At 33.9% G+C, this 23,495-nt stretch overlaps 1 protein-coding gene across 18 annotated transcripts in view; it reads left to right on the top strand.

Moving 5' to 3' along the window:
* Positions 1-23,495, top strand: part of KTN1 (kinectin 1) — a 145,313-nt gene that overhangs the window by 78,918 nt on the left and 42,900 nt on the right. For all 18 annotated transcript variants that reach the window (XM_073211198.1, XM_073211205.1, XM_073211199.1 and 15 more), the window contains 15 exons: positions 4,270-4,386; positions 6,250-6,390; positions 7,517-7,623; positions 8,442-8,574; positions 9,667-9,754; positions 12,378-12,544; positions 12,957-13,025; positions 13,938-13,975; positions 14,634-14,724; positions 15,084-15,152; positions 15,668-15,705; positions 15,860-15,941; positions 16,720-16,788; positions 22,503-22,537; positions 22,957-23,047. In XM_073211198.1, coding sequence (XP_073067299.1) covers positions 4,270-4,386; positions 6,250-6,390; positions 7,517-7,623; positions 8,442-8,574; positions 9,667-9,754; positions 12,378-12,544; positions 12,957-13,025; positions 13,938-13,975; positions 14,634-14,724; positions 15,084-15,152; positions 15,668-15,705; positions 15,860-15,941; positions 16,720-16,788; positions 22,503-22,537; positions 22,957-23,047 — 1,335 coding nt within the window. The remainder of the gene's footprint in view (positions 1-4,269; positions 4,387-6,249; positions 6,391-7,516; positions 7,624-8,441; positions 8,575-9,666; positions 9,755-12,377; positions 12,545-12,956; positions 13,026-13,937; positions 13,976-14,633; positions 14,725-15,083; positions 15,153-15,667; positions 15,706-15,859; positions 15,942-16,719; positions 16,789-22,502; positions 22,538-22,956; positions 23,048-23,495) is intronic.

Here is a 23,495-nt window from a genome sequence, read left to right as displayed (position 1 = left end):
GGTCTTTGCCTGGTTTTGGTATTAGGGTGATTTTGGCTTCATAGAATGAGTTTGGGAGTATTCCCTCCTCTTCTAATTTTTTTGAAAACTTTAATGGGAATGGGTATTATGTCTTCTCTGTATGTCTGATAAAATTCTGAGGTAAATCCATCTGGCCCTGGGGTTTTGTTCTTGGGTCGTTTTTTGATTACCACTTCAATTTTGTTGCTGGTGATTGGACTGTTTAGATTTTCTGTTTCTTTCTGGGTCAGTCTTGGAAGGTTGTGTTTTTCTAAGAAGTTGTCCATTTCTCCTAGGTTTTCCAGGTTCTTAGCATATGGGTTTTCATAGTATTCTTTAATAATTCTTTGTATTTCTGTGTGGTCTGTTGTGATTTTTCCTTTCTTATTTATTTCTTCTGTGATATTTATTATGTCCCTCCTTCTGCTGACTTTAGGCCTCACTTGTTCTTCTTTTCCAGTTTCAATAATTGTGACATTAGACTGTTCATTTGGGATTGTTCTTTATTTAAATGTGCCTGGATTGCTATATACCTTTCCTCTTAAGACTGCGTTCACTGCGACCCACAGTAGTTGGGGCTTAGTGTTGTTGTTGTCATTTGTTTCCATATATTGCTGCATCTCCATTTTAATTTGGTCGTTGATCCATTGATTATTTAGGAGCATGTTGTTAAGCCTCCATATGTTTGTGAGCCTTTTTTCTTTCTTTGTATAATTTATTTCTAGTTTTAAACCTTTGTGTTCTGAGAAGTTGGTTGGTAGGATTTCAGTCTTTTTGAATTTACTGAGGCTCTTTCTGTGGCCTAGTATGTGGTCTATTCTGGAGAATGTTCCATGTGCACTTGAGAAGAATGTGTATGTATGCTGTTGCTTTTGGATGTAGAATTCTATAGATGTCTGTTAGGTCCATCTGTTCTAGTGTGTTGTTCAGTACCTCTGTGTCCTTACTTATTTTCTGGTTGGTGGATCTGTCCTTGGGAGTGAGTGGTGTGTTGAAGTCTCCCAAAATGAATGCGTTGCATTCTATTTCCTCCTTTAATTCTGTTAGTATTTGTTTCACATATGCTGGTGGTCCTGTATTGGGTGTATATATATTTATAATGGTTATATCCTCTTGTTGGACTGAGCCCTTCATCATTATGTAGTGTCCTTCTTTATCTCTTGTTACTTTCTTTGTTTTGAAGTCTATTTTGTCTGAGACTAGTACTGCAACACCTGCTTTTTTCTCCCTGTTGTTGGCATGAAATATCTTTTTCCATCCCTTGACTTTTAATCTGTGCATGTCTTTGGGTTTGAGGTGAATCCCTTGTAAGCAGCATATAGATGGGTCTTGCTTTTTTATCCATTCTCTTACTCTGTGTCTTTTAATTGGTGCATTCAGACCATTTACATTTAGGGTGATTATTGAAAGATACGTACTTATTGCCATTGCAGGCTTTAGGTTTGTGGTTACCAAAAGTTCAAGGTTAGCTTCTTCACTATCTTTCTGTCTGACTTAACTCGCTTATTGAGGTATTATTAACACTATCTGATGATTCTTTATTTCTCTCCGTTCCTTTTCCTCCTCTTCCATTCTTCATATGTTGGGTGGGTGTTTTGTTCTGTGCTCTTTTTAGGAGTGCTCCCATCTAGAGCAGTCCCTCTAAAATACTCTGTGGAGGTGGTTTGTGGGAGGCAAATTCCCTCACCTTCTTTTGCTTGTCTGGGAATTGTTTAATCCCTCCTTCATATTTAAATGATAATCGTGCTGGATACAGTATTCTTGGTTCAAGGCCCTTCTCGTTTCATTGCATTAAATATATCATACCATTCTCTTCTGGCCTGTAAGGTTTCTGCTGAGAAGTCTGATGATAGCCTGATGGGTTTTCCTTTGTAGGTGACCTTTTTCCTCTCTCTAGCTGCCTTTAATACTCTGTCCTTGTCTTTGATCTTTGCCATTTTAATTATTATGTGTCTTGGTGTTGCCCTACTTGGGTCCCTTGTCATGGAATTCTGTGTGCTTCCGTGGTCTGAGAGGCCATTTCCTCCCCCAGTTTGGGGAATTTTTCAGCAATTATTTCTTCAAAGATATTTTCTATCCCTTTTTCTCTCTCTTCTTTTTCTGGTACTCCTATAATGCGGATATTGTTCAGTTTTGATTGGTCACACAGTTCTCTTAATATTCTTTCATTCCTGGAGATCCTTTTATCTCTGTCTGCGTCAGCTTCTCTGTGTTCCTGTTCTCTGGTTTCTAGTCCATTAATGGTCTCTTGCATCTCATCCATTCTGCTTTGAAGTCCTTCCAACGATTGTTTTATTTCTGTATTCTCCTCCTTAATTCTTGCATATTCCTGTGCAAGTCCATCAGCATGGTTATGACTTTTATTTTGAATTGTTTTTCAGGAAGATTGGCTAAATCTGTCTCTCCAAGTTCATTCTCAGGGGAGGATCTGGAAGGTGTGTGGTTTAGTCTGGTCTGGATCGTATTTCTCTGCCTTTTCATGTTGATAGATGCAGTGGTATGATGTTGACTCATCTGTCAACTGGGAGAACCAGGACCCTTTCCACTTGCTCCTGGCCTTTCTTTATAGGGCCAATGGCGACCCCTAGCGGCCTGTGTTGCGCAGTTGCACGTAGACTGGGTCTTTCTCGCCTGGCCGCTATGGAGGAAGCTCCCTTGCTGTGCGCATAGCCAGCCTCAGGCTGCTGCTCTCCTATGGTGGGGGAATGTGTGGGGGGTGTTTATTGCTGTGAGGGGTCTCAGAGCTGCTGCCCAGGGGGTTAGGGCGCCTGTAGTTACCCGGGATTCCTAGCTCCTGGGCTAAGTGTCCCGGGACGCTTCCGTCCAGCTTTGCAGTCCCTGTCCCTTTAAGACTTTCAAAAAGCACTCACTTTTTTTTGTCCCAGGGGCGCCCGCTGCAGGGACCCTCTTGCAGGTTTTAGTGTCCTGTTATGCTAGTTTCCCGCACTCCTCGCTCTGTGTGTCTGCGCTCTGGGTTTGGATGGCTAGGGATGGGTGTTCAGCAGTACTGGGCTCCCTCTCCTTCCCCGCTCTGACTCCTGTCCTCCTGCCGTGAGCTTGGGCGAGGGGCACTCTTGTACCACTGGTCTGGGGCCTGTATCTTATCCCCTTCGTGTGGCGCTGGGTTCTCATGGGTGTGGATGTAGTCTGGCTGTTGTCCTGTATCTTCTGGTCTCTCTTTTAGGGATTGTTGTATTTGTTGTTTTCAAAAATATATATGTTTCTGGGAGGAGATTCCCAGTGTCTTACTCATGCCGTCAACTTGATTCTGCCTCCTGGTGATTTTTTTTTTAAATCACAATTTTTGTATTCTCTTTGATGTTTTTCTGGTTATTTTTATTCATTTGCTATCTTATTTTTTCTTATTAATTTCCTTTCCTTTCCTTTTTCTTGTATCTTGAATAGACTCTTGTATTTTTAGTTTTTTGATTAGTACTCTTACAGTGAAGGGTGTTCCTCTTGGATTATTTCTGTGCCTTTAAATAGGTATCAAAGGACCAAGGCTGCCTGGTGTTCTCCTTGTGCTGTGTGTGCAAATGAGTTCTTTTGTCTTTTCTTTCTTCCCAGATAAAAGACTGTACTCTTGAGAGTCCCACTATAGAGACTCTCTCTCAACTTAACTCATTGACTGGCTGCTATCTTTGGACAAAGTTTGTGTAATTTCTTCATTCCTACTTCTTTGGCATCTTTGTACCTCTTTCCAAGAAAATTCCTAGGTCTGTGTTTGCATTTGTTCCTGATACCAAATGGGGGACTGTTGGTTTTACCTTTCAGGATATGCCTGTCAGTTTCAGAGAACTGTATACCCATGGAACCTCTGTAATACCAGGTATATCCTGAGGGTTGGCAATCACTTGTGCTTGATCTCCACTACTTTTGGAAGCCTTTCCAGATACTATGCTTTGACATTACAGATGACTTTTATTTTGGATTACTTTGCATTTTGGTTTCATACTCTTGATCTTTTAGGAGGAGAAGGGAGAGATTGCTATCTTGACTCTGCATTTAAAACTGGAACTCCTGTAAGTCTTTGTAAAAATTGGTTTCTTGGTTGATAGGTACCCTGTTATATGTGTCAGAATGTATATTGATCTAGTGACTTTTTGAATGATATTTCAGTGACCAGTATTTGGCAATCATTGTACTCTATGTGTAATAATGAACTCTGCATTGGCTTAAGAATACTTGAAATTAAATACTTTCTTTTCATTATTTTAATTAGAGCCCATGTAAACTATTACTAATTCTGTATTGATTACTCAATTATAGTCAAATAAAGGAGAATTGACTGCAGTTGTACATCAGCTTCAAGAAAAAGACAAGTTACTTGCTGCTGTCAAGGAAGATGCTGCTGCTATGAAGGATCGGTGTAAGCAGTTAACCCAGGTGAAGACATTTTTGTGTTTAAGGGATTTACTTTGTGATTCAGAATCACTGAAGAATTTTAAAAATTGTAATTCCTGACTTAATTATTTGTATAATAAACTTATACCTGGTAAAAGCCATTTTCTTCTAGAATTTTAGGTATTGTTGGTGGGGGTCTTGCTCTTTCATGTTATTATAGCTATAGTTGAATTATGAATTTAAAATGACCATACTTATAGACATCCCAGGTTCAGAATAACAGAAGCATTTGGACATTTGAGAGCATGTTTAAATTGGATATGACCTAGATTTATTCTCTTCAGAAGCACAAAACTTGGTGTGATCGTGTATACATTGAGTTTACATATATAGGATAAATGTTGAAAAAATGTTGAAGTTTTTCAAATCCCAGAAATTTTACTTTGAGAAGTAAAAAAACCAAAATCATTACAAGTTATGTCAAACAATACAAACTTCCAATTTCAAAACAAGTATGTCCTGGGGATATAGTGTATAGGATAGTGACTATATATAGTTAATAATACTGTACTGTATATTTGAAAGTTGCCTAGAGAGTAGGTCTTAAAAGTTCTTATCACAAGAAAAAATATTTGTTCACTGTGTGGTGGTGATGTTAATTCTGGAGGTCATTTTTGCATTACATACAAATACTGAATCAGTGTATTTACACATGAAACTAATGTGATGTTCTATGTCTATTGTATTTACAAAAACAAAACAAAACAACATGTAGACTGGTAAGATAATTGAAATTCTGTAGAAAGTATGGTCTCATTTCTCCTAATCTGCTTATTCCCCCTTTTAAGTATTAAATACAGTAGAGTAAATGAGGTTTATTTCTGCATCATTCAGGTAGCTACTTGATTACATTATGAGAATGGCCTCATTTGAATTTAAAATCTTTTATGTGAATTTAAAGTTAATAAAAAATGTCAGTGGGAAATCTCTTTCAAATCAATATTGATCAAAGTTACTAAAATAAGCGTGTTTACTTAAGATTAGAAGCTTTAATATGTCCAGAAAAGTATAGCCACATAAAACTGTATTTTAAAAATTAAAAAAGTATCCACTTCATGGTAATTGAGTTTTATGTACTTAAGTAATACACTTATGATGAGTATACTTTTCTTCCTAAGTGTATTACACATATCAGTACAATTTACAAATGTAAATGAGTTGATAACTCTTATGGGTAAATGTCAGCTACATAAAAAACCTAAATTTTATCAGTTTTACACCTGCAGATAACATTAAAAATTGCTTGGCTTTCTTACACTTTGATAATTAACGATTGTTCTAGAAGTTCATAATATTTGCAACACAAAATGAAATCACCCTTTTAAGATTTGACTTGGGAAGATAATAAAACTTTACCTTCTCATATTTACTTTTCCTTACTTTAAACTTCCATTCTGCTATAAATGTATCTTTATGTCTTCCTCTAGGAAGAAGACTTCTTTTTTCTCTTCTAGGCTTTTTCCTTTTTTGTGCCCTAAAAGAGAGAGAGTACCTTCAAATAATAATCAACTGTTTTGTTTTAAAAATATTCTTTTTTGTAATCAAGTTAGAATGTAGAGTTTCCTTGAAGTTCAACTTTTTAGCTCTTAGATCAGAAAGTATATTTGAAATAAGAGTAAACAGAAAAACAGCTGAGTGTTTATGAAAGAAATTGATGTAAAAACAGGTAATAGGCAGCTGACCTATTTTTTTAAAACCTTTGACCTTGCTTTTTAAGTAATTACTTATTTCAGAGCTCATGATTGTTGTACTGTCAATATTTTTGCTGATGTTAAAAATGTTTTCTTGTAGTCTATAATACATTTTTTAAAATAAGTTTTCATAATTTCTGTTTTTCTCTTCTAGGAAATGATGGCAGAGAAAGAAAGAAGCAGTGTGGTTATAGCAAGGATGAAAGATCGGATTGGAACATTAGAAAAGGAACATAATGTATTTCAAAACAAAATGCATGTCAGTTATCAAGAGACTCAACAGATGCAGATGAAGGTATATTTTCTTTTTTTGAAAATACAATGAAATGTTTGCATTCAACTAGCAAATTTTCAAGTGTCTAATATGTGCAAGTCTCTCTGCTGGACCATGGTACAATGACTAAACTGTCTCTCTGTCTTTAAGCAAACAATTTTAATAGGGATTGATGAGGTTGGGAGGCTCTAAGCTTACAAGTAAATACTCCATTACAGTTCAGTAATGTAATTACTACGCACTGCTTCTATGCTTTCATTTGGCCCAGTCCTTTATCTTCCCGCTCCTGGTCATTTGAAGTATTTCCCATTAATCAGGTTGTTGAAAACCTGACTTTTTTTTCTAGTCTCAAATGATCTTTTCTTTTTCTAAAACCCTACTTAACTGTTCATTTGAAACTTAGTCAAGCGCTTGGTAGCAATATATTTTATCAAGGGTTAAAGGTGTTAAAGTGATACATTATTTTTTTTTAACTTGGTTAGTTATAGAGGCCAAAATGTAGATGCCCTGTAAGTTCTCTAAAAAAAAAAAACATACTCTAACTTCTCTTAATTAAATAGGTTAACTAAAAATGACTTCACATACTAAAGTAAAACATATATCCTTATGAGAATATAAGATTCAGTATTCTTTCTTTTGATTCTGTAATTCTGAAGTAAAAAATTAGAAGCCAGAGTATTTTAGCAGGTGGATTTGCCATCTATTTGATTATGGCTCAACTTGTAACGTATAAATGAATTGAACATATTTTCAATTGCTAAATTTTTTCATAGAGAAATACTGCTAATAAAATGAAGTTGACATAATCTAGGATCAAGAAAGGCTTAATTCTTTATATAGTCTTAGGTAACAAGGAAGTTCTAAATCATCTTTTAGTTCTAAAACATCTCTGTGTATTTATTTTACATTTCATATATGACAGCAGCAACTTGCATTCTTGAATGCTCTGGCAGCTTGTATTTACTCTGCATCTGTCACTGTGAAAATGTATTTTATCCTTTTAGTTTGTTTACATTTCTTTGAGAAGGATGGTCCAGACTTTATTCTGTTCATGCTTTTTAAGTTCTCATCATAATAAAGTTTCTTTTAAAAGTTAGCTTTGGCAGTCATTGTTTTCTAAACTCATGTGTGTAAAATAACTTTTCAGTTCCAGCAAGTTCGTGAGCAGATGGAGGCAGAGATAGCTCACTTGAAGCAAGAAAATGGCATACTGAGAGATGCTGTCAGCAATACTACAAACCAACTAGAAAGCAAGTATGTTTCCAAATACTGAATTTTTAATGGAATGGCAGAATATTTTAATTGAATGGCTTCATATTTTCTTGAGTCATCAAAGTGGTGTTTGATAGTAATTGGTTAGCTTTTGTTTTTTGCGTTTGTTTGTAAAATGAGTTAAATTTCAAAAACAATTCTCTTACAGTGTAAAGAACTTCTTCAGCTAACCTATATGATACATACTTACTACTGCCAGTGGAATAGTCCACAATTTTATGAGACTGAATTTCCAAGTTTTAAACCATCTATCCCCTTTAAAGTTTTTCCCAAACTTCATTATTCTGGAAAGCCTCTGGCATGTTAGTTAAAAAAGCACATTCTTGAGTCCTACCCCTAAATGATTATGATTTGGTGGGAGCCTAGGAAACTGACTATTTATACATGTTCTTTTTGATAGTGATATAGTTGGCTCTGGGCCATATTTTGAGAAACAGTGCCTTAGAGAAGAATGGTAGCTTGCTTACTCAGAATAAACACTATGACTGGTTGATTTTAATAGATTTTTCAGAATACCTGTTTGAGGGTGACACTGTTGATTCATACTCATGAGTGTATGGGCATCCATTTTTATTCATTATTTTATAGATACTTTAGAAATTGTGTAATTGTCATCAGAATGATTCATTTAACTGAATTTCATTATTAGTAGTAACTTACGTAATATATAGTAGTCCTTTTCAGTTTGCTATGAATGAAATTACTAACTCAGCAAAACTAATATAAAATATGTTTTATTTATCTATGCTTTATGTATGTTTGTAATAATGAAAGGTTCCTAATCCAGCTACTGTTTTCAGGCAGTCTGCTGAACTAAATAAACTACGCCAGGATTATGCTAGGTTGGTGAATGAGCTGACTGAGAAAACAGGAAAGCTGCAACAAGAGGAAGTCCAAAAGAAGAATGCTGAGCAAGCAGTTACTCAGTTGAAGGTGATAAGCTACCACCTTTATTTATCTTTTCATATGTAGAGCAGATACTCAATTAAATGACTTGAATGTGCATTTATGTTTGAGAAATGTTGTTGGAAGCTTAATGGGACCTGTAATCTTAAGTGCTTTGCCGAAATAAAAAGTGTGCACTAATGAAAGAAATGAATATAGGCTTGAGTTTGAAGTTCCTGACTGAAGATATGAAAATGAAATTATCTGATTGACTGTTACGAAGTTTGATTTCATCTGACAGAGAGGAGTAGATTTGTTTCTTTTGCACTTCATAGCAAATGCACATTGAGTGGAATGATGAGTAGAATTGTCTGTTCCTCCTTTTATTGGATAGAGGATTTGTTGAATGTATATATAGTTCAGTTTGTTTAGGTTAAATGTGTTAGATTCCTGCATAGGTCCTTGATACATTCGTACCTTATACAGGGTCCAGTATTAGGGATTAAGAGGGTTTTGAGAATAAGTGAATGAGGAAAATAGTGTAATTTTTATTTTCTTTGATGTTTTCATGGGTTCCTATGGGAGATTGATAAAATTCCCCTTTCCTTTATTTAATATTTATCTTGCCCATGTGTGTTTAGTGCTAGCCTATATAAATACGAAAGTTTGTTTTTTACAGATATAGAGAAGTAGATAAATGACACTAAAGATTATGGTCACACTGAAGTGTTTATCCTGTACCTCAAAATATAAACTTTGGTCCCTGCTGAGATTTAGCAATAAAGATACTATCCTATCTTTTGAAAGCCCATCAACTAAAGAAAGATTAATGGAAAACATTATAGCTAAGTGGCTCAGATATATACAGAGTAGTAGCTATATTGATGCATGAGAACAATACTGAGTTTCTGAAATAATCTCTCATCTGTAAATCCTATGTATTAGAGAATGGAATGGCTGTGGCTGGTAATACCTGTGCATATTATCAGACTGAGCATCTTACTGGGGTTGCCTATCTTATTAAAATATAGGAGACTAGTTTTTAGAAACAGTTTTATGACACAACAACAAAGATAAAGAGGATGCTTTTTTTTTTTTAAATTGAAATCCTGTGTTTGTGCTGACTTATCCTTTCTCCAGGTTCAACTCCAAGAAGCTGAGAGAAGGTGGGAAGAAGTCCAGAGCTATATCAGAAAGAGAACAGCAGAGCATGAGGCAGCCCAGCAAGGTAAGGGGAAGGGGTATTCATGTAAATTTAGTATATAATTCTGGGTAAAATTTCCTCCCCTCTCAAATATGTGAAGAAAGTATAGTTTTGCATTTTGTCATAGCTCATTAAAAATAGCTTTTAAACTTTCAGAATATTTCTTCAACATTTCTTAGGGCTTTAAAGATAAGCTGTCTCCTAGCTTTTTCTGAAGCATTAAGTTACAGATAAAATCACAGCCCCTAATACAATAATGGGAACCCAGTGCTGTGTGTTTCCTTTATGTAGTTTTTCCCTTTGGTCCCTTGATCAACTCCTCATTTTATTTTTTGTTTCTAAGGAAGGACTCACTTCCTCTATTGTGAAGAGAAAAGCAGTGAGAACATTACCATTCCTAGTAGTTGACTTCAAACTGCCTACTTAATTACTTTCACTGATTATTCTAAATTTGATGACCATCTTGGAGATAATGGAGCTTGTATTTTGTGTATTATTTATGTCTCCACTACTCACTTTATCCCATGAAAGAGGCAGTGAGCTAGTAAAATACAATTCAAATAATAGGATAGATCATACAGGGTTTTGTCTCTTTAGACCTTTGGTTTCTTCCTATTTTTTTTCCACCCCTTGAGTATATTCCTTTGGTTCAATATTTAAATATATCCAAGATATTTGAAGACCTTTTTCTTTAGCTATGAAGTTTATATTTACATTGATTCATTAGCTTATTTTTTAATTAATGTTTTATATTTTATCAATGAAGCACACATGAATTTTGCCAATTGTAGCTATTCACTATTTGTAATTATCTATAAACTATATATAACTGTAAACAGTAAAACCTTACTTTGACCAGAAGCAGTCACTTTTGCTTTTTAGTATTTTACATTGTATTTGTAAGTGAGCATATTATTAATACTTATACTGACTGCTCTCTCTCGATAGGTATCTGTTGACCCTTTATTTCAGAAAATTAGGGCTTAACAATCCCATACCATTCCTTCCACCTTCCCCTCAGTCTCCTGATATAGTTATGCACACTTCTTGATTATATCAATATTCATTATTTAAATCATGATGGTTGTATACCTCAATGCTGAGCCAAGATAAATATTATAACTGCAGTTCTTTTCTTGGACAATATTTTTTAATTTCCTCGAACTAATAATTGCTTTATGTTTTTAATGTGCTTGATTTTTTTTATTGTTTAAAATTTTACCCATGGTTAAACTCCCTTTAACACTCTCCCTGTTCTTAGCCTCTCAACATATTCAGTATTGGCAAAAACTATCAGTTTTTCCTGGGGAGTCTTTCTTTGGATTCCTCAATTTTCCTATTCCAATATTTGTTGCTTTTTCCTTTGTTTTTGGATCCTATGTTACTGCCATCTTTCTTGCTTTCCTCACTTAATAACATACCTTTTAGTAGCTCCATAGAAGTATGCCTTTAAGTACATTTGTTAAGGCTTTGCCTATCTGAAAATGTTTTTATTCTTTTACTGTCATGCTTTATTGGTAGTTTGGATGTAAATTCTAGGTTGTAAGTAATTTCCTCATAGAACTCTGAATGCATTAGTTTAGTTTTTAATGTTTATTGTTCCTGGTAAGAAATATTCTCTTAAGAGTTCCAATCTTGCATATGACCATTATATGTTTAATTTTCAGGAGTTCTTTTTTCAATTTGTGATCTGTTACTAGTGCCTTGTTGTGGAAATAACATCTCATTTTTCCTAAAACATATATACTACTCATACATAGACACACACATGTGCACACACATAATACACATTTTCTATTTTAACCTATATTTGCCTCTCCATCCTTGGTTGTAGTGGCCTCTTTTTTTCTCTGGTTTTGAACGTGTTTATGTTGTGGGTCTGGGAGACAGCGCTCATGATACCTGGTATTTACTGAGTCTTTCTGGGATTCTGGAACACTTTCCTCATCTTCATCTGCTGAGTTAGTAATAATCTCTCCAATTAATTTTATCTTAATTTCTTGTGATTTGAAGTTATATTTATTTTCTGATTGAAGAAACAAACTAGAAAACCCTCCTTGGATTTCTCCTTTGCTTCCCCTCCCACATATAGCTCCTCTGATCAGAGATAGTTTTATGTTTGTTTCTCATTTTTTTTTGTTGTTTTAGGATCATTACGTAAAAGCAGACAGTAAAGTTACACTTCATCTTACACCAGGACATCTGTCAGCCTTCAGCATCTGTCTTTTTTCCAAGTAGGAAAGAACAGAGAATTTATAAGAAATTCACTTAATAACTTACTAGAACATCTTTGGGGAAATAAAGAATGCTTTAAAAAAATAATACAGTAGTTTTAAACACCCATGTACCATTCAATTAACACATTTATTGAGTATGTACTGTGTGCCAAGCCTTGGGCATACCTGTGGATGTAGAGAAAAGGCAGTCTCTGATCTCAAAAAGCTCATTCTCTGGGAGAGGAGACAAATTAGTACAGTGTGGCTAGTGCTGTGATAAAGGTAAGCATAGGCTGCTCAGAGGAGCTGTATGTGGGAGGGGAAGCAAAGGAGAAATCTAAGGAGAGTTTTCTAGAAGAGATAATGCCTAGTCTGAAGATCGTAGCCAGGCAAAGGTAGAGATCTTTGTCAAATGCAGTGTTCTGTTACAGATTTACAGAGTAAATTTGTGGCCAAAGAAAATGAAGTGCAGAGTCTACATAGTAAGCTTACAGATACCCTGGTATCAAAACAACAGTTGGAACAAAGACTAATGCAGTTAATGGAATCGGAGCAAAAAAGGGTGACCAAAGAAGAGTCTCTACAAATGCAGGTTCAGGTATCCAATGTTTCCTTTTAAAAAATAAAGGTGGGCAGTGGTTGGATGTGTCGAAGAGAGGATAGCTCTACCTTATCCTAATTCTTGAGTAGTGATGAGTAATTAGAACTTAATCTGTGAGCAGTTGTCACAATACGGTATGTTTGAATATGTGCCTACAGATATCCTCACTCACAGTCTTATACTTTTTTGTGTTAGATTAGGAGCAGCCTAACATATTCTTAATTTCCACATGATAAATTAACTTTAAGAATAGAATGCATAGTCAGTTTAAAATGTTGCCTTTTAGAATTTAAGAGTGCCTTTTTAAAGATAAACTGATAAAATTGTAACTCATTTTGCTCATGTACATTAGTATATTTGTTAACAGCACAGTTTTCCCCTTCTCCTTTTTGGTTGCAATTTATGAAAGGATATTTTGGAGCAGAATGAAGCTTTGAAAGCCCAAATTCAACAATTTCATTCCCAGATAGCAGCCCAGGTAATGGTACTTTCTCACTGCTTATCATTAATAATAGCTTTCTAGCTGTTTACATAATCATCTGAATGCTTGTTGAGTGCAGAGCTCTACTGGATTAGTAGTGATACCCGGAGTGCTAAGCACTCTGGTAATTATGCACAGTGCTGTGGGAAAACACTAAGACAGAAATCTGAACCCAGCTAGTGGGAGGTGGGTTAGAGATTTTTTACCAGTCCTCACAAAACGGGGAATTGGCCGAATGTGTCAAAAATAGTGGTTTATTTCACTAAATACTGGCTAACCATAAGAGAAAACTTACAAAGTTATATAATACCCTCAGATGGTATATTAAGCATATTAAGCATAGCTCTCAGTCTAAAATTAATTGGAAAAGAGTTAATATAGGAAAGAGCATGTGTGTATGTATCGATGTATATATGTAAATTATCAACTCAAATTGGATTGAGATCTTATTGAGAGAGAGCTCTAGAAAATTTATCAAGAATTAAATATTTGGAGAATGCTCTAAGTACCTTTTACAAAGTAATGATAGCATGGGTATTAATCAAATTGACTTAATTGTTATCTTAATCATGAACTGTATCATTTCATTATTGAAAATAGTTACTAAGGAAAAGGAGCACAAGAATGAAAAATGGCCTCTGTGGCTATTTTTCCTATGTATTGCTTGTCAGTTACATAATTTCCAGAACTGCTAGCTTGTTTTATTTGAAATGTCTTAAGAAATGTAATTTCCTAATATTGGGTGTTGGAGATCATTAATAGCTACTATTGAGCACCCGTCATGAGCCAGATACTGCCTTAACAACTTTATATATAGTAATTTCTTTTAATTCTTAAAGTTCTATTATGATTATTGTACAACTTTTACATTTATCTTAAATGCTTTTATGTTGATTATATTTTTCTTAGACTTCCGCTTCAGTTCTAGCAGAAGAATTACATAAAGTGTAAGCCTGCCTTTCTACACTTCTCTTATAATTGCTTAATCACCACTAATTTAACACCTGTTAGATTCAGTGCTTATGATTAACTTTATATTCTGACTTGTTGAGAAAATACTCAACTAGATTTGGAGGTGCAGTGGATTCTGGTCTTTTTTTTAACCCCCCTTAGTATGTTGGGTCCCTAAACATTATACATTCTGTGCTTTCATGTCTTCATCATAAAGAGTTGGGGAAGCTTTTTTTCATTTGGGCCTTAGCAGTTATGTGGAAGAGATAATGGTAATTTGATATTAGTGTAAGTAAGTTAGTTTTTGTGTCTAATAAATAGTTGTATCTACCCTGTGTCTTAACCATATGGTGGTATGCCCCCCGAAACTTGGGTCACTTGAGTTCAGAAGACCTGAAATCTGGTTTGGGTATTACCAGGCTTGTGAGCTTAACTTATTTAACTTTTGACCGGAAGTTTTAAAATAAGGGTATTCATTTTAAGGAGTTATAGTAATGTATCTAACAGTTATTACTAAACTGAAAGGGGCTATAGAGTATAGAATAGTTACGTGAGAAACTACTTAGGTAAGGATGACCATATTTAAGTCTGTTAATCCTTTGATTGGTGACTTCTAAATCTTCATTGAGTGAACAAATATATTTCCTGTTAAAGGATTGCAGAAAAGGATAAGCAGATAAAACAGACTGAAGATTCTTTAGCAAATGAACATGATCATTTAACAAGTAAAGAGGAGGAACTTAAGGTACAGTAATTCTTATAAATGGCTGCAATATTTTAGAAGCATCATATTACCCTATCCTTGTAATCAGTACAAATGTCTATGAAGAATGGAAAATACTCTAGGATTTTTGAAAAGTGTCTTATCTTTTTTCTAAACTACAAAATCCTCTTTAGACTTCTAAGAGGAAAGCTCAAAAGAGCTTTTTTAACGTGATGTAATTCACAGTGTCTTGGAAAATATACTAAATAATGTGAAGTGATGTTTTCTTCTGATTTAAGAAATTGCAATTTGAGGCCTTGCTTATGTAGAAGAGATGCTATACAAACTTCAAAGCCAATTATATTAAATATTTCTAATACTATTTTTCTTTCTTGTTCTAGGATATACAGAATTTGAATTTCTTACTAAAAGCTGAAGTACAAAAATTACAGGCCCTGGCAAATGAACAGGTAGGTCTTTTTGCTTTTGAGCATTAGCCTCAGAATTTCAGTTTGTCTATACTTATTCTCACTGGTATTGCAAGCTCGAATTTTATTCATGTAGATAATAAATAAAATGGATACGTGTGTTTGGCTGCATGGTGTGTTGTTGAAAGCCTTCTAATGTTTGACCATGACTCTCTCAATCCACCTAGGTGTTACTGTTTTTGTGCTGAAATTGATGTTCCATCCAGTTAATTGATCAATTTTGAGTTATCAGAGAAATCAATTTAAAACTGTTAAAATGCTAATTTGTTTTAGCCTCTGCTATTTAATCAAAAAAGAATACACTTTGTATTAGGATAAAAGTTGACCCATGAGAAGTACAAAATACTGGACAGCATAAAGTATTACAGAAATTTATGATACTGCTTTAACTTGATTTACTTCATCTATATGAAAATGTAACTTATAAAAATCACTGAAAGAATAGTTTTGAGTGCTTCCTGAGTAATGATGTAATTCTGATCTCATTTCATACACAGGCTGCTGCTGCACATGAACTGGAGAAGATGCAGAAAAGGTGACTAAAGTATTGTTCTACATGGAGCCATTCATACATTTCTATTCAAGTATAACTGCAGGAAATATTGCTGCTTATAACTGATAGCTATGTGCATAATTTATGTAAACTTTCTGAGTATGTGAAGTATTTTAATTGATTTCTTTTCTCATAGTATTTATATTAAGGATGATAAAATAAGATTGCTTGAAGAGCAGCTACAGTGTGAAATTTCAAGCAAAATGGAAGAATTTAAGGTGTGTGATTAAGTTTGTCAACTCAGCTTTCTTTGAAAAAACATTTCAGTTTTCAGCTGAAGTGTCTCTGGAAATACTACTTTTTATATATAATCACTCAGAAACACAATTTCTGTGGTTTATTTGGGGGCTTATACAGACAATGAATTTTTATTATAGACTTTTTGCATAGGTTATCTTAACTTTTCTGTTCTTATAAGAGACTTCTGAAATTTAGCTTTTCTCTGCAGATTTTAGCCAGTAGTTTGTGATGAACTGCCTCCATTGTTAATGCAGTACTAGTTTCTTGTCATGGCCAATCAGCTTGAGTATTGTAAAGCATTTTGATCACAGTGTGCATTTCTACATGTAATAAGATATACATTCTTTCTTTTTTTAACTTTTGTTTAATAGGAATCCTTTCAGTATGCACTTCAGAAAGGAAGGTTTCCCAGAAGCCATTGGCACAAACTGTTCAACTCTGAAATACACAGGAAACAGTTACAAACATAGTGTTAATGCTATTTTGGAATAAATCACATGACTGAATTAAGGGGCTCAGTAGAAACTATGGTTTTAGAGATCATTGTGTATGTATTTTATACTAGTACTATATTCGTTGAAACTGAAAAATGAAGCCACATGAGATTTGCATTCTTAAGTCAGTATCTAATTCCTTGTCACTTTTGGGTACTTAAAACAATAATAGGGGTTTGAATTTTTAAGAAAACATACTCAAGTGATTGCTTTGTTACCTTTTTTTAATAAAACAATAGTAAATTGAGATACTTTCTTCCAGATTCTGAATGACCAAAATAAAGCATTACAATTAGAAGTTCAGAAGCTACAGACTCTTCTTTCTGAACAGGTAAGGCTTTTCATGAATTAAAAGGTAGAAATATTCAATATAAAGAATTCTGGTTCTATTTAAATAGTAATCAACTCAGTCATTTTGAGTTTTGCTTAAGTGTAGATTCATCTTAAGCAAGTATCTAAATTTCTGTTCATCAAGTATCTAAATTAAGGAAAACATATTTTTTCTTCCCTGAGAGGAAGCTAATGGTAACCTTATGAGCACTTCCCACTTCCTCTGGCTATGCCCACTCCCCCAAACAAAAACAAAAACTGTGATAGGATACATAAGAATTTCTTTAAGTCATTTTGATAGATTTGGCTCTCAGGATAAATTCCTTAGACTTTTGGAGTCTCTTTTTCTCTATGGCAGTTTCTTAAAAAGAGAATGGGTTTGAAACCTACTCCATTCATTTAAAAACAGGGTGATGTTGATCTAAGACTCTCATTCCAAGTCTTTCACATTGACATTTATTTGCATCATAAGCTTGTTAGTATTAGAAGGGGAAGTTTATGTTTAGTGCTTTGCATATGGCAGGCATCTTAAACCTTTATTCCTTTCTCTTAGAATATTTACTTTTTCCATTTCATCTGCCTCCTACTGTCATCATACTTTTTTCTAGAAAAGCAGTTTTAGAGATCATTGTATATGTATTTTATACTAGTACTATATTCATTGAAACTGAAAAATGAAACCACATGAGATTTGCATTCTTAAGTCAGTATTTAATTCCTTGTCACTTTTGGGTACTTAAAGCAATAATAGGGGTTTGAATTTTTAGGAAATTTAGGTATTTTTAGGTATTTACAGAAAACCATCAAAACTATAGCAGCCTGAATAAGCATGGCTCTCCATAAATTAGACCCCCGAGGCAATGTCCATTTATGTGGCTTTTTCTAAGAGTTGCCTTCATACTCTTGTTCTGCACAACTACTCAAATTCCAGGTTTTAAAAATATTTAGAAACTTTTTGATATTAGGTGACACATTAGAATAGAATTTCTCTGTTAATAATAACACTGCTAAATTTTTGGAATGAATTCTTAGTAGAAGGTGAAATATAAGTCATTACAATGACAGTACTTCATTTAGTAGATGCATGTTTTTTAATTTTAAAATTCACATTTATGTAGGTGTTGGTGTAAGTAGCTGTGCCAAATACTGTGGAAGTATTTTATTAACATCTGTTGACTTGTCAAGAAGTAATCCATTTATTCTACTCCCCATCCTTAAATACAATATTAAGTGCTTCGTATGATTTTAATTATTTTGTATATGCTTTACCTTTGCAAACAAAGGTAATAAAGGAGAAGAGCTGAATGGATGATACTTAGTGCAGCTAGATGACTCATGACACTATAATCCAAAAATGGTATTGAAGTCTTATTAACTCTCATTATCATTTCCCTTTTGTTATAACTTATAAGAAATATTTCATCAATTATAAGATTTCTTCCTTGTACTATGGAAGCAACCTAAGTGTCCATCAATAGATGAATGGATAAAGATGAAGTGTTACATATACACAATGGAATATTATTCAGCCATAAGAAGAAAACAAATCCTATCATTTGCAACAATATGGACGGAGCTAGAGGGTATTATGCTCAGTGAAATAAGCCAGGCAGAGAAAGACAAATACCAAATGATTTCGCATATTTGTGGAGTATAAAAACAAAGCAAAACAGAAGGAACAAAATAGCAGTAGACTCAGACTCCAAGAAGGGACTAGCGGTTACCAAAGGGAAAGGATTGGAGAGGGTGAGTGGGGAGGGGGAAGGGTATAAGGAGCACAACAATCCTCAATCACAATGTAAGTTGGTCATGGGGACGGTAGTACAGCTAATGATTCTGTAACATCTTACTACATTGATAGGTAATGACCACACTGGATGGGTTGAGGATTTCATAATATGGGTAACTGTTGAATCACTGTATTGTATATTTGAAACTCACATAAGATTGTATATCAATGATACTTAAAATAACTATAACCAGAGACTGTAAAATACACTGAGACTGCAGAGATGATAAATTACAAGGGAGAAATTTTTTTTTTATTAATCACCTCTGCAGTCTCGGAGTATCTTACAGTCTCTGGTTATAGTTCAGTTGACAGCATTTTAATTTTTAGCAGTTACATAAAATACCAGTTGGGAAATGCAGCATTGGTGACTTGACTAGATAAACTATGATAAGTAACTTTTGGTCTTGTTAACTCGTCCTCGAAAAGCAGAATGTAGTGTTTGTGAGTTGGTTATTAGAGATTCTGGAATACCTATTCCCATATATAAAGTTTTAAACTTCTAAAATTTACTTCATGGGAGCTAGAACAGATACTAGAAATTTCTGAATCTTTCCTAGAATTCCAGTATTAAAGATACTGGTAACTCTTGAATTTAAGCAGAAAACTTGAATCTTTAAAAATTGTTTAACTTTTATTGTACACTAAAAATGGTATTCTCCATCCTAATTAGATAGGAACAGAACCACTAGCTTTTCCTTCCACTATTTTTTCCTTAAAGATAATATGTTGCCCTAAGAATTGCCATTCTAATAGCTTACATAAAATACCCTATCATGTGTGGAAGTTAATATTTTAAAAATTCTTCTAATTTCTACCTTATTGAATATTCAACTTTTTGTCTACTATGTGGTTTTTGTGTACTCTTAGATACTCTGTTAAGATCCATTTTAGCATGAGATGGATTTTTTAAGTGAAGGATAGTTTTATGAATTTTTATGAAGAACAGTCCACAGAGCAAAATTTCATAGCCACATTTTTTGATTATTTGATATGATAAGAGGGGAAACTTACTTTGTGGTACTAATTTAAGATTTTTTCTTTGGTAATTCTTATAATTTTCTTCTGAAAGCACTTTCTCTTTAGTCTAGAAAGCAGATACTGTGCTGATAATGTTTCTGATTAGTAGGTAGGTATAATTTACCAGTCTCATTTTGGCAGACTAAAGAATCATCGTTTTGGTTTTTTCTCTGATCATTTTAATTGCTATTGCTAGTGAAAGAAGAGATAAAGATTAGTATAATTTCCATTTCTTTCATTTCCACCTTTCTTTAACCTCTTCCTATCCAGCAGTCAGCATTCCAAGTGACAGTTGAGAGAGGAACAGTTTAGTTATGTAAAAAGAAGTTCAGTCCTTCTGCCCCCATGGATTTTTATTCTGGAAGAAAAGATTGAGTTTATTGAAGCAGAAACCAATAATGATGACAAGTTGTTGTTTCTTCAGGTGTAGGAAGCAGAAAGACAAATACAAGGTAAAGTAACTTTTTATACATGAAAGAAGGGAAGACTCCATTTGGATGTATGCCTGTGGGTAGATGAGGTAAATAAATCATTACTAAGTCTTACTTAAGATAAAATCAAACTTTTTTTGCGGGGAAGGGTTCAGGTATCCTGTTTTTTGAAGCATCTTGACTTCTTAGCTCTGGAGCAGTATGACTTTATTGTAGATTTTTAAGATGTAATGATCAAGATTATTAAGTAAAAACTATGGGAGCAGGAAATTGCTTTGCCTTGCTGCAGGGCTATATTATATTGCAGAAGAATTCATTGTCACGTAACATGTAGTTTTGAAAACCGTCTGGGAAGGAAAAATTTGGATTGGATTTATACCTACAATGTAAGAAGTGAAAATGTTGCATAGATACTAAGTGAATGGATGGTCTGTTTTACGCAATTGAATATATTTGATGAGCACTTGACCAAGAGTATTTATTAAACTGTAGCCTTGTTAAAGGAAATTCAGTTCATTATATATTTACGAATTGGGTGTATGCTAGGTACTGTGTTGCATTCTAAGGCTACACAGATGAATGAGACTTGGATCCTACCCTGAAGAATGTGGCTTAGTAACACAAAAGTGTGATGAATAAAGTTACTGAATTGTGTTTGTAGGTTTGGAGGAAGATACAAATTCTAATCTGAAGGAGAGTGAGGGTGAAGAGGTATGATAGAGAGGGGACAGCTAAACCTGATTTTGAAAAATGGCCACGAATTTGCCAAACAGCTAAGGGGTACTCCAGGGTGAGGGGATGCAGTGTTAAAAGTCATGGCAATGTGTGGCAATGGCATTTCAGGGCATATTGACATATTGTAGAAATGTAAATTATGAGATGTAAAGAGTGGAAAAAGACTCAGGCCTAATCATGAACGACCTTGTTTGCTGTGTAAGTACCATGATCTTCATGTAGCATGTGGGTAAGCCACTGAAAGGTATTTATTACAAGGATGATTAGGTTTTTTGTTGAGCATTTTAGATCACTCTCGTAACAGATGTTTGAATTTATGTGGGGTAGAAGAATGTAGGACTGAAGATAATAATACAACTCAATGATTAGGGTGCAGGTAACTTGGACTTAATAGTGTTGTCTTTTTTTAATTGAGATATAATTGACATTACATTTGATTAGTTTTGGGTATAATGATTTGATATTTGTATATAATGCAAAATGATCATAACAATAACTGGTTAACATACATCACCATACATAGTTACACATTTTGTGTTAAATCTTTAGGTGAGAGATGGCATTTGTCAAAAATAAAGATGGATAAAAAACCATCTTGTTGAAAGATTTATAAACTTACTGCATGATTTATTTTTCACATTTTATAAGCCTGATTTAATGTACTTTTGACAGCACTTATCTTCTTTCTGGTAGAAGGAAAATTTTTTCCCACTGAGAAGTTCTTCCTGTAATCCTCACAGAATAATCATTATGGACCAAAAGCAGAGAGAGTTTTAGTATATTGTGGTATTTGAGATGGGTAAAGCTGAAGGCCTTCCATAGGCATTGAAGAAAAGTTGATTAATTTAGAAATATGCAAGAAATAGAATCTTAGGACTTGAATTTGGCAATGGAAAAATTTATAGTATTTGTGAAAAATGATTGTAATAAAAAGGGAAAAAATTGAGAAGAAGAGAATGGGATGGCAGAAGAGAATGTTCGAGGAAAAAGATCACAAACCCATTTTTGTAAGGCTGCTTAGCTGTCTGAAGCCCTGGGAGTGCCAAGGAGGAAGCCCCCCTTTTGGACACACAATAAATTATAACACTGGGGACTTCTGTGTTTATGGGGGAATATTAGAAAGGGGGTGAGGTCAGCTTACATGTAATGTTTTACTGCTTTACAGGGGGAATATGTTCATATGTTGCTTCTGCAATTTACAATCAGTTTTAAAACTTTCTATTCTATGTATTGGTCTGAGTGTTGGTTACACAGTATCTTCATGTTAAAAATAAATTGCATTGTAAACAGGATTGGTGCACTTGCCTATATAAATGTTAAAACTTAGTTTTAAAAGTTAAATCAATTTATAAAAAGAAAGAGCAAAGCCTCCTTCCTGGCCTGTGAGGCCATGAGCCTTGGACTTTTTATGTTGAAGAAATGAATTAATAAAGGAAGTAAGGCAAATTCTCTTTTCATCCTTAAGGTTTTCTTTTACAGTGACTAAAAAATTATTCATAGGATACTAATTTATTTTGCAAGCCCATTTTATACTTCATCTTTTTCTGTGTCTTTGTGTAGTTGCTTCTCTTATGTCTTGTATTTTCTGAATTAAATAATTCTTTTATTTTTAGCAGTCTTCAGATATGGATCATCTTCCTAAATTTTTGCACCTGATTAAATAGTTTTTTATAGAATCCTTTATCTAGACTAGTTTTAGATAACTTGCAAACTTGGTAAAATTAAACTTTTTTTTTTTAGCCTAGCAAAGATGCTGTGGAACAAATGGAGAAATGGTAAGAGTTTAAAATTTTCTTTTTATATTTTAATGTCTCGTTTCTACCAAATTTGAGGTAACAGAATTATTTATTAATCTAGATCCTTGAAATCCTCTTTGTACTTAATAGTAGAAGAGAGTGGTATGCTATTAATTGATCTGATTTGGGATTATACTTGGTTTGTGGGCATCATCTGTGGCAGTGATATATTTCTTTAGGCTAGCATGAAAGCATGCATTACTTGAGAACACATTTTACTCATTTGTAAAGAGGAAGTAGTACCCTTAGGCTGTGATCAAAGATCTTCAGAAATCTTTCCAGAATCAAAACTTTATAGGGATGGACACAGGAGTTGATCCACATAAAATATTTAGGAATGATATCATTTACTTTGAAAAATAGTTCCTACATATATTTTAAATTTCATATAATTTCAGTATTCAAGAAAAAGATGAGAAGTTGAAGACTGTGGAAGAATTACTTGAAACTGGACTTATTCAGGTGGCCACTAAAGAGGAGGAACTGAATGTAAATCATTTTATAGATATATTTTCCTTATGGTTTATTCAATGAATATGAAGGGGTTTCACTGTAATTTGTATAAGGTTTTCCCATAGCTTTTAAATGTAATGTTAGTTACCCACATTTTATGAATTTATGTGATGTCTTTTTTCATTAAATTTAGCATATTATTAGAAATAGAAAAGTGCATAGTTGATTGTAGCATTCACTGCTTATATAAGTAGATACTATTGTTAGGAATTATAGGCTTCCCCACTTCCATCCATGCCCAATTATAACCAGTTATTAGCAGACTTCATGAATTGATGCAGTAGTATTGGAGGCGAGAGAAAAGGAGAGACTATAGTTCTGTTTTATGATTATCACAGCTTTAATTAACTTGATTAGGATATGGTTGCTGGAAAAAATAAGTTAAAAGATGTATTTTAATTTAGGGAGAGAGATGATTTGGTAA

The sequence above is a fragment of the Manis javanica genome, chromosome 8 (genome assembly GCF_040802235.1).
Source record: "Manis javanica isolate MJ-LG chromosome 8, MJ_LKY, whole genome shotgun sequence".
Lineage (NCBI taxonomy): Eukaryota > Metazoa > Chordata > Mammalia > Pholidota > Manidae > Manis > Manis javanica.
Note: the sequence above shows the minus strand (reverse complement) of the source record. Positions and strands in the feature narration are given on the sequence as shown.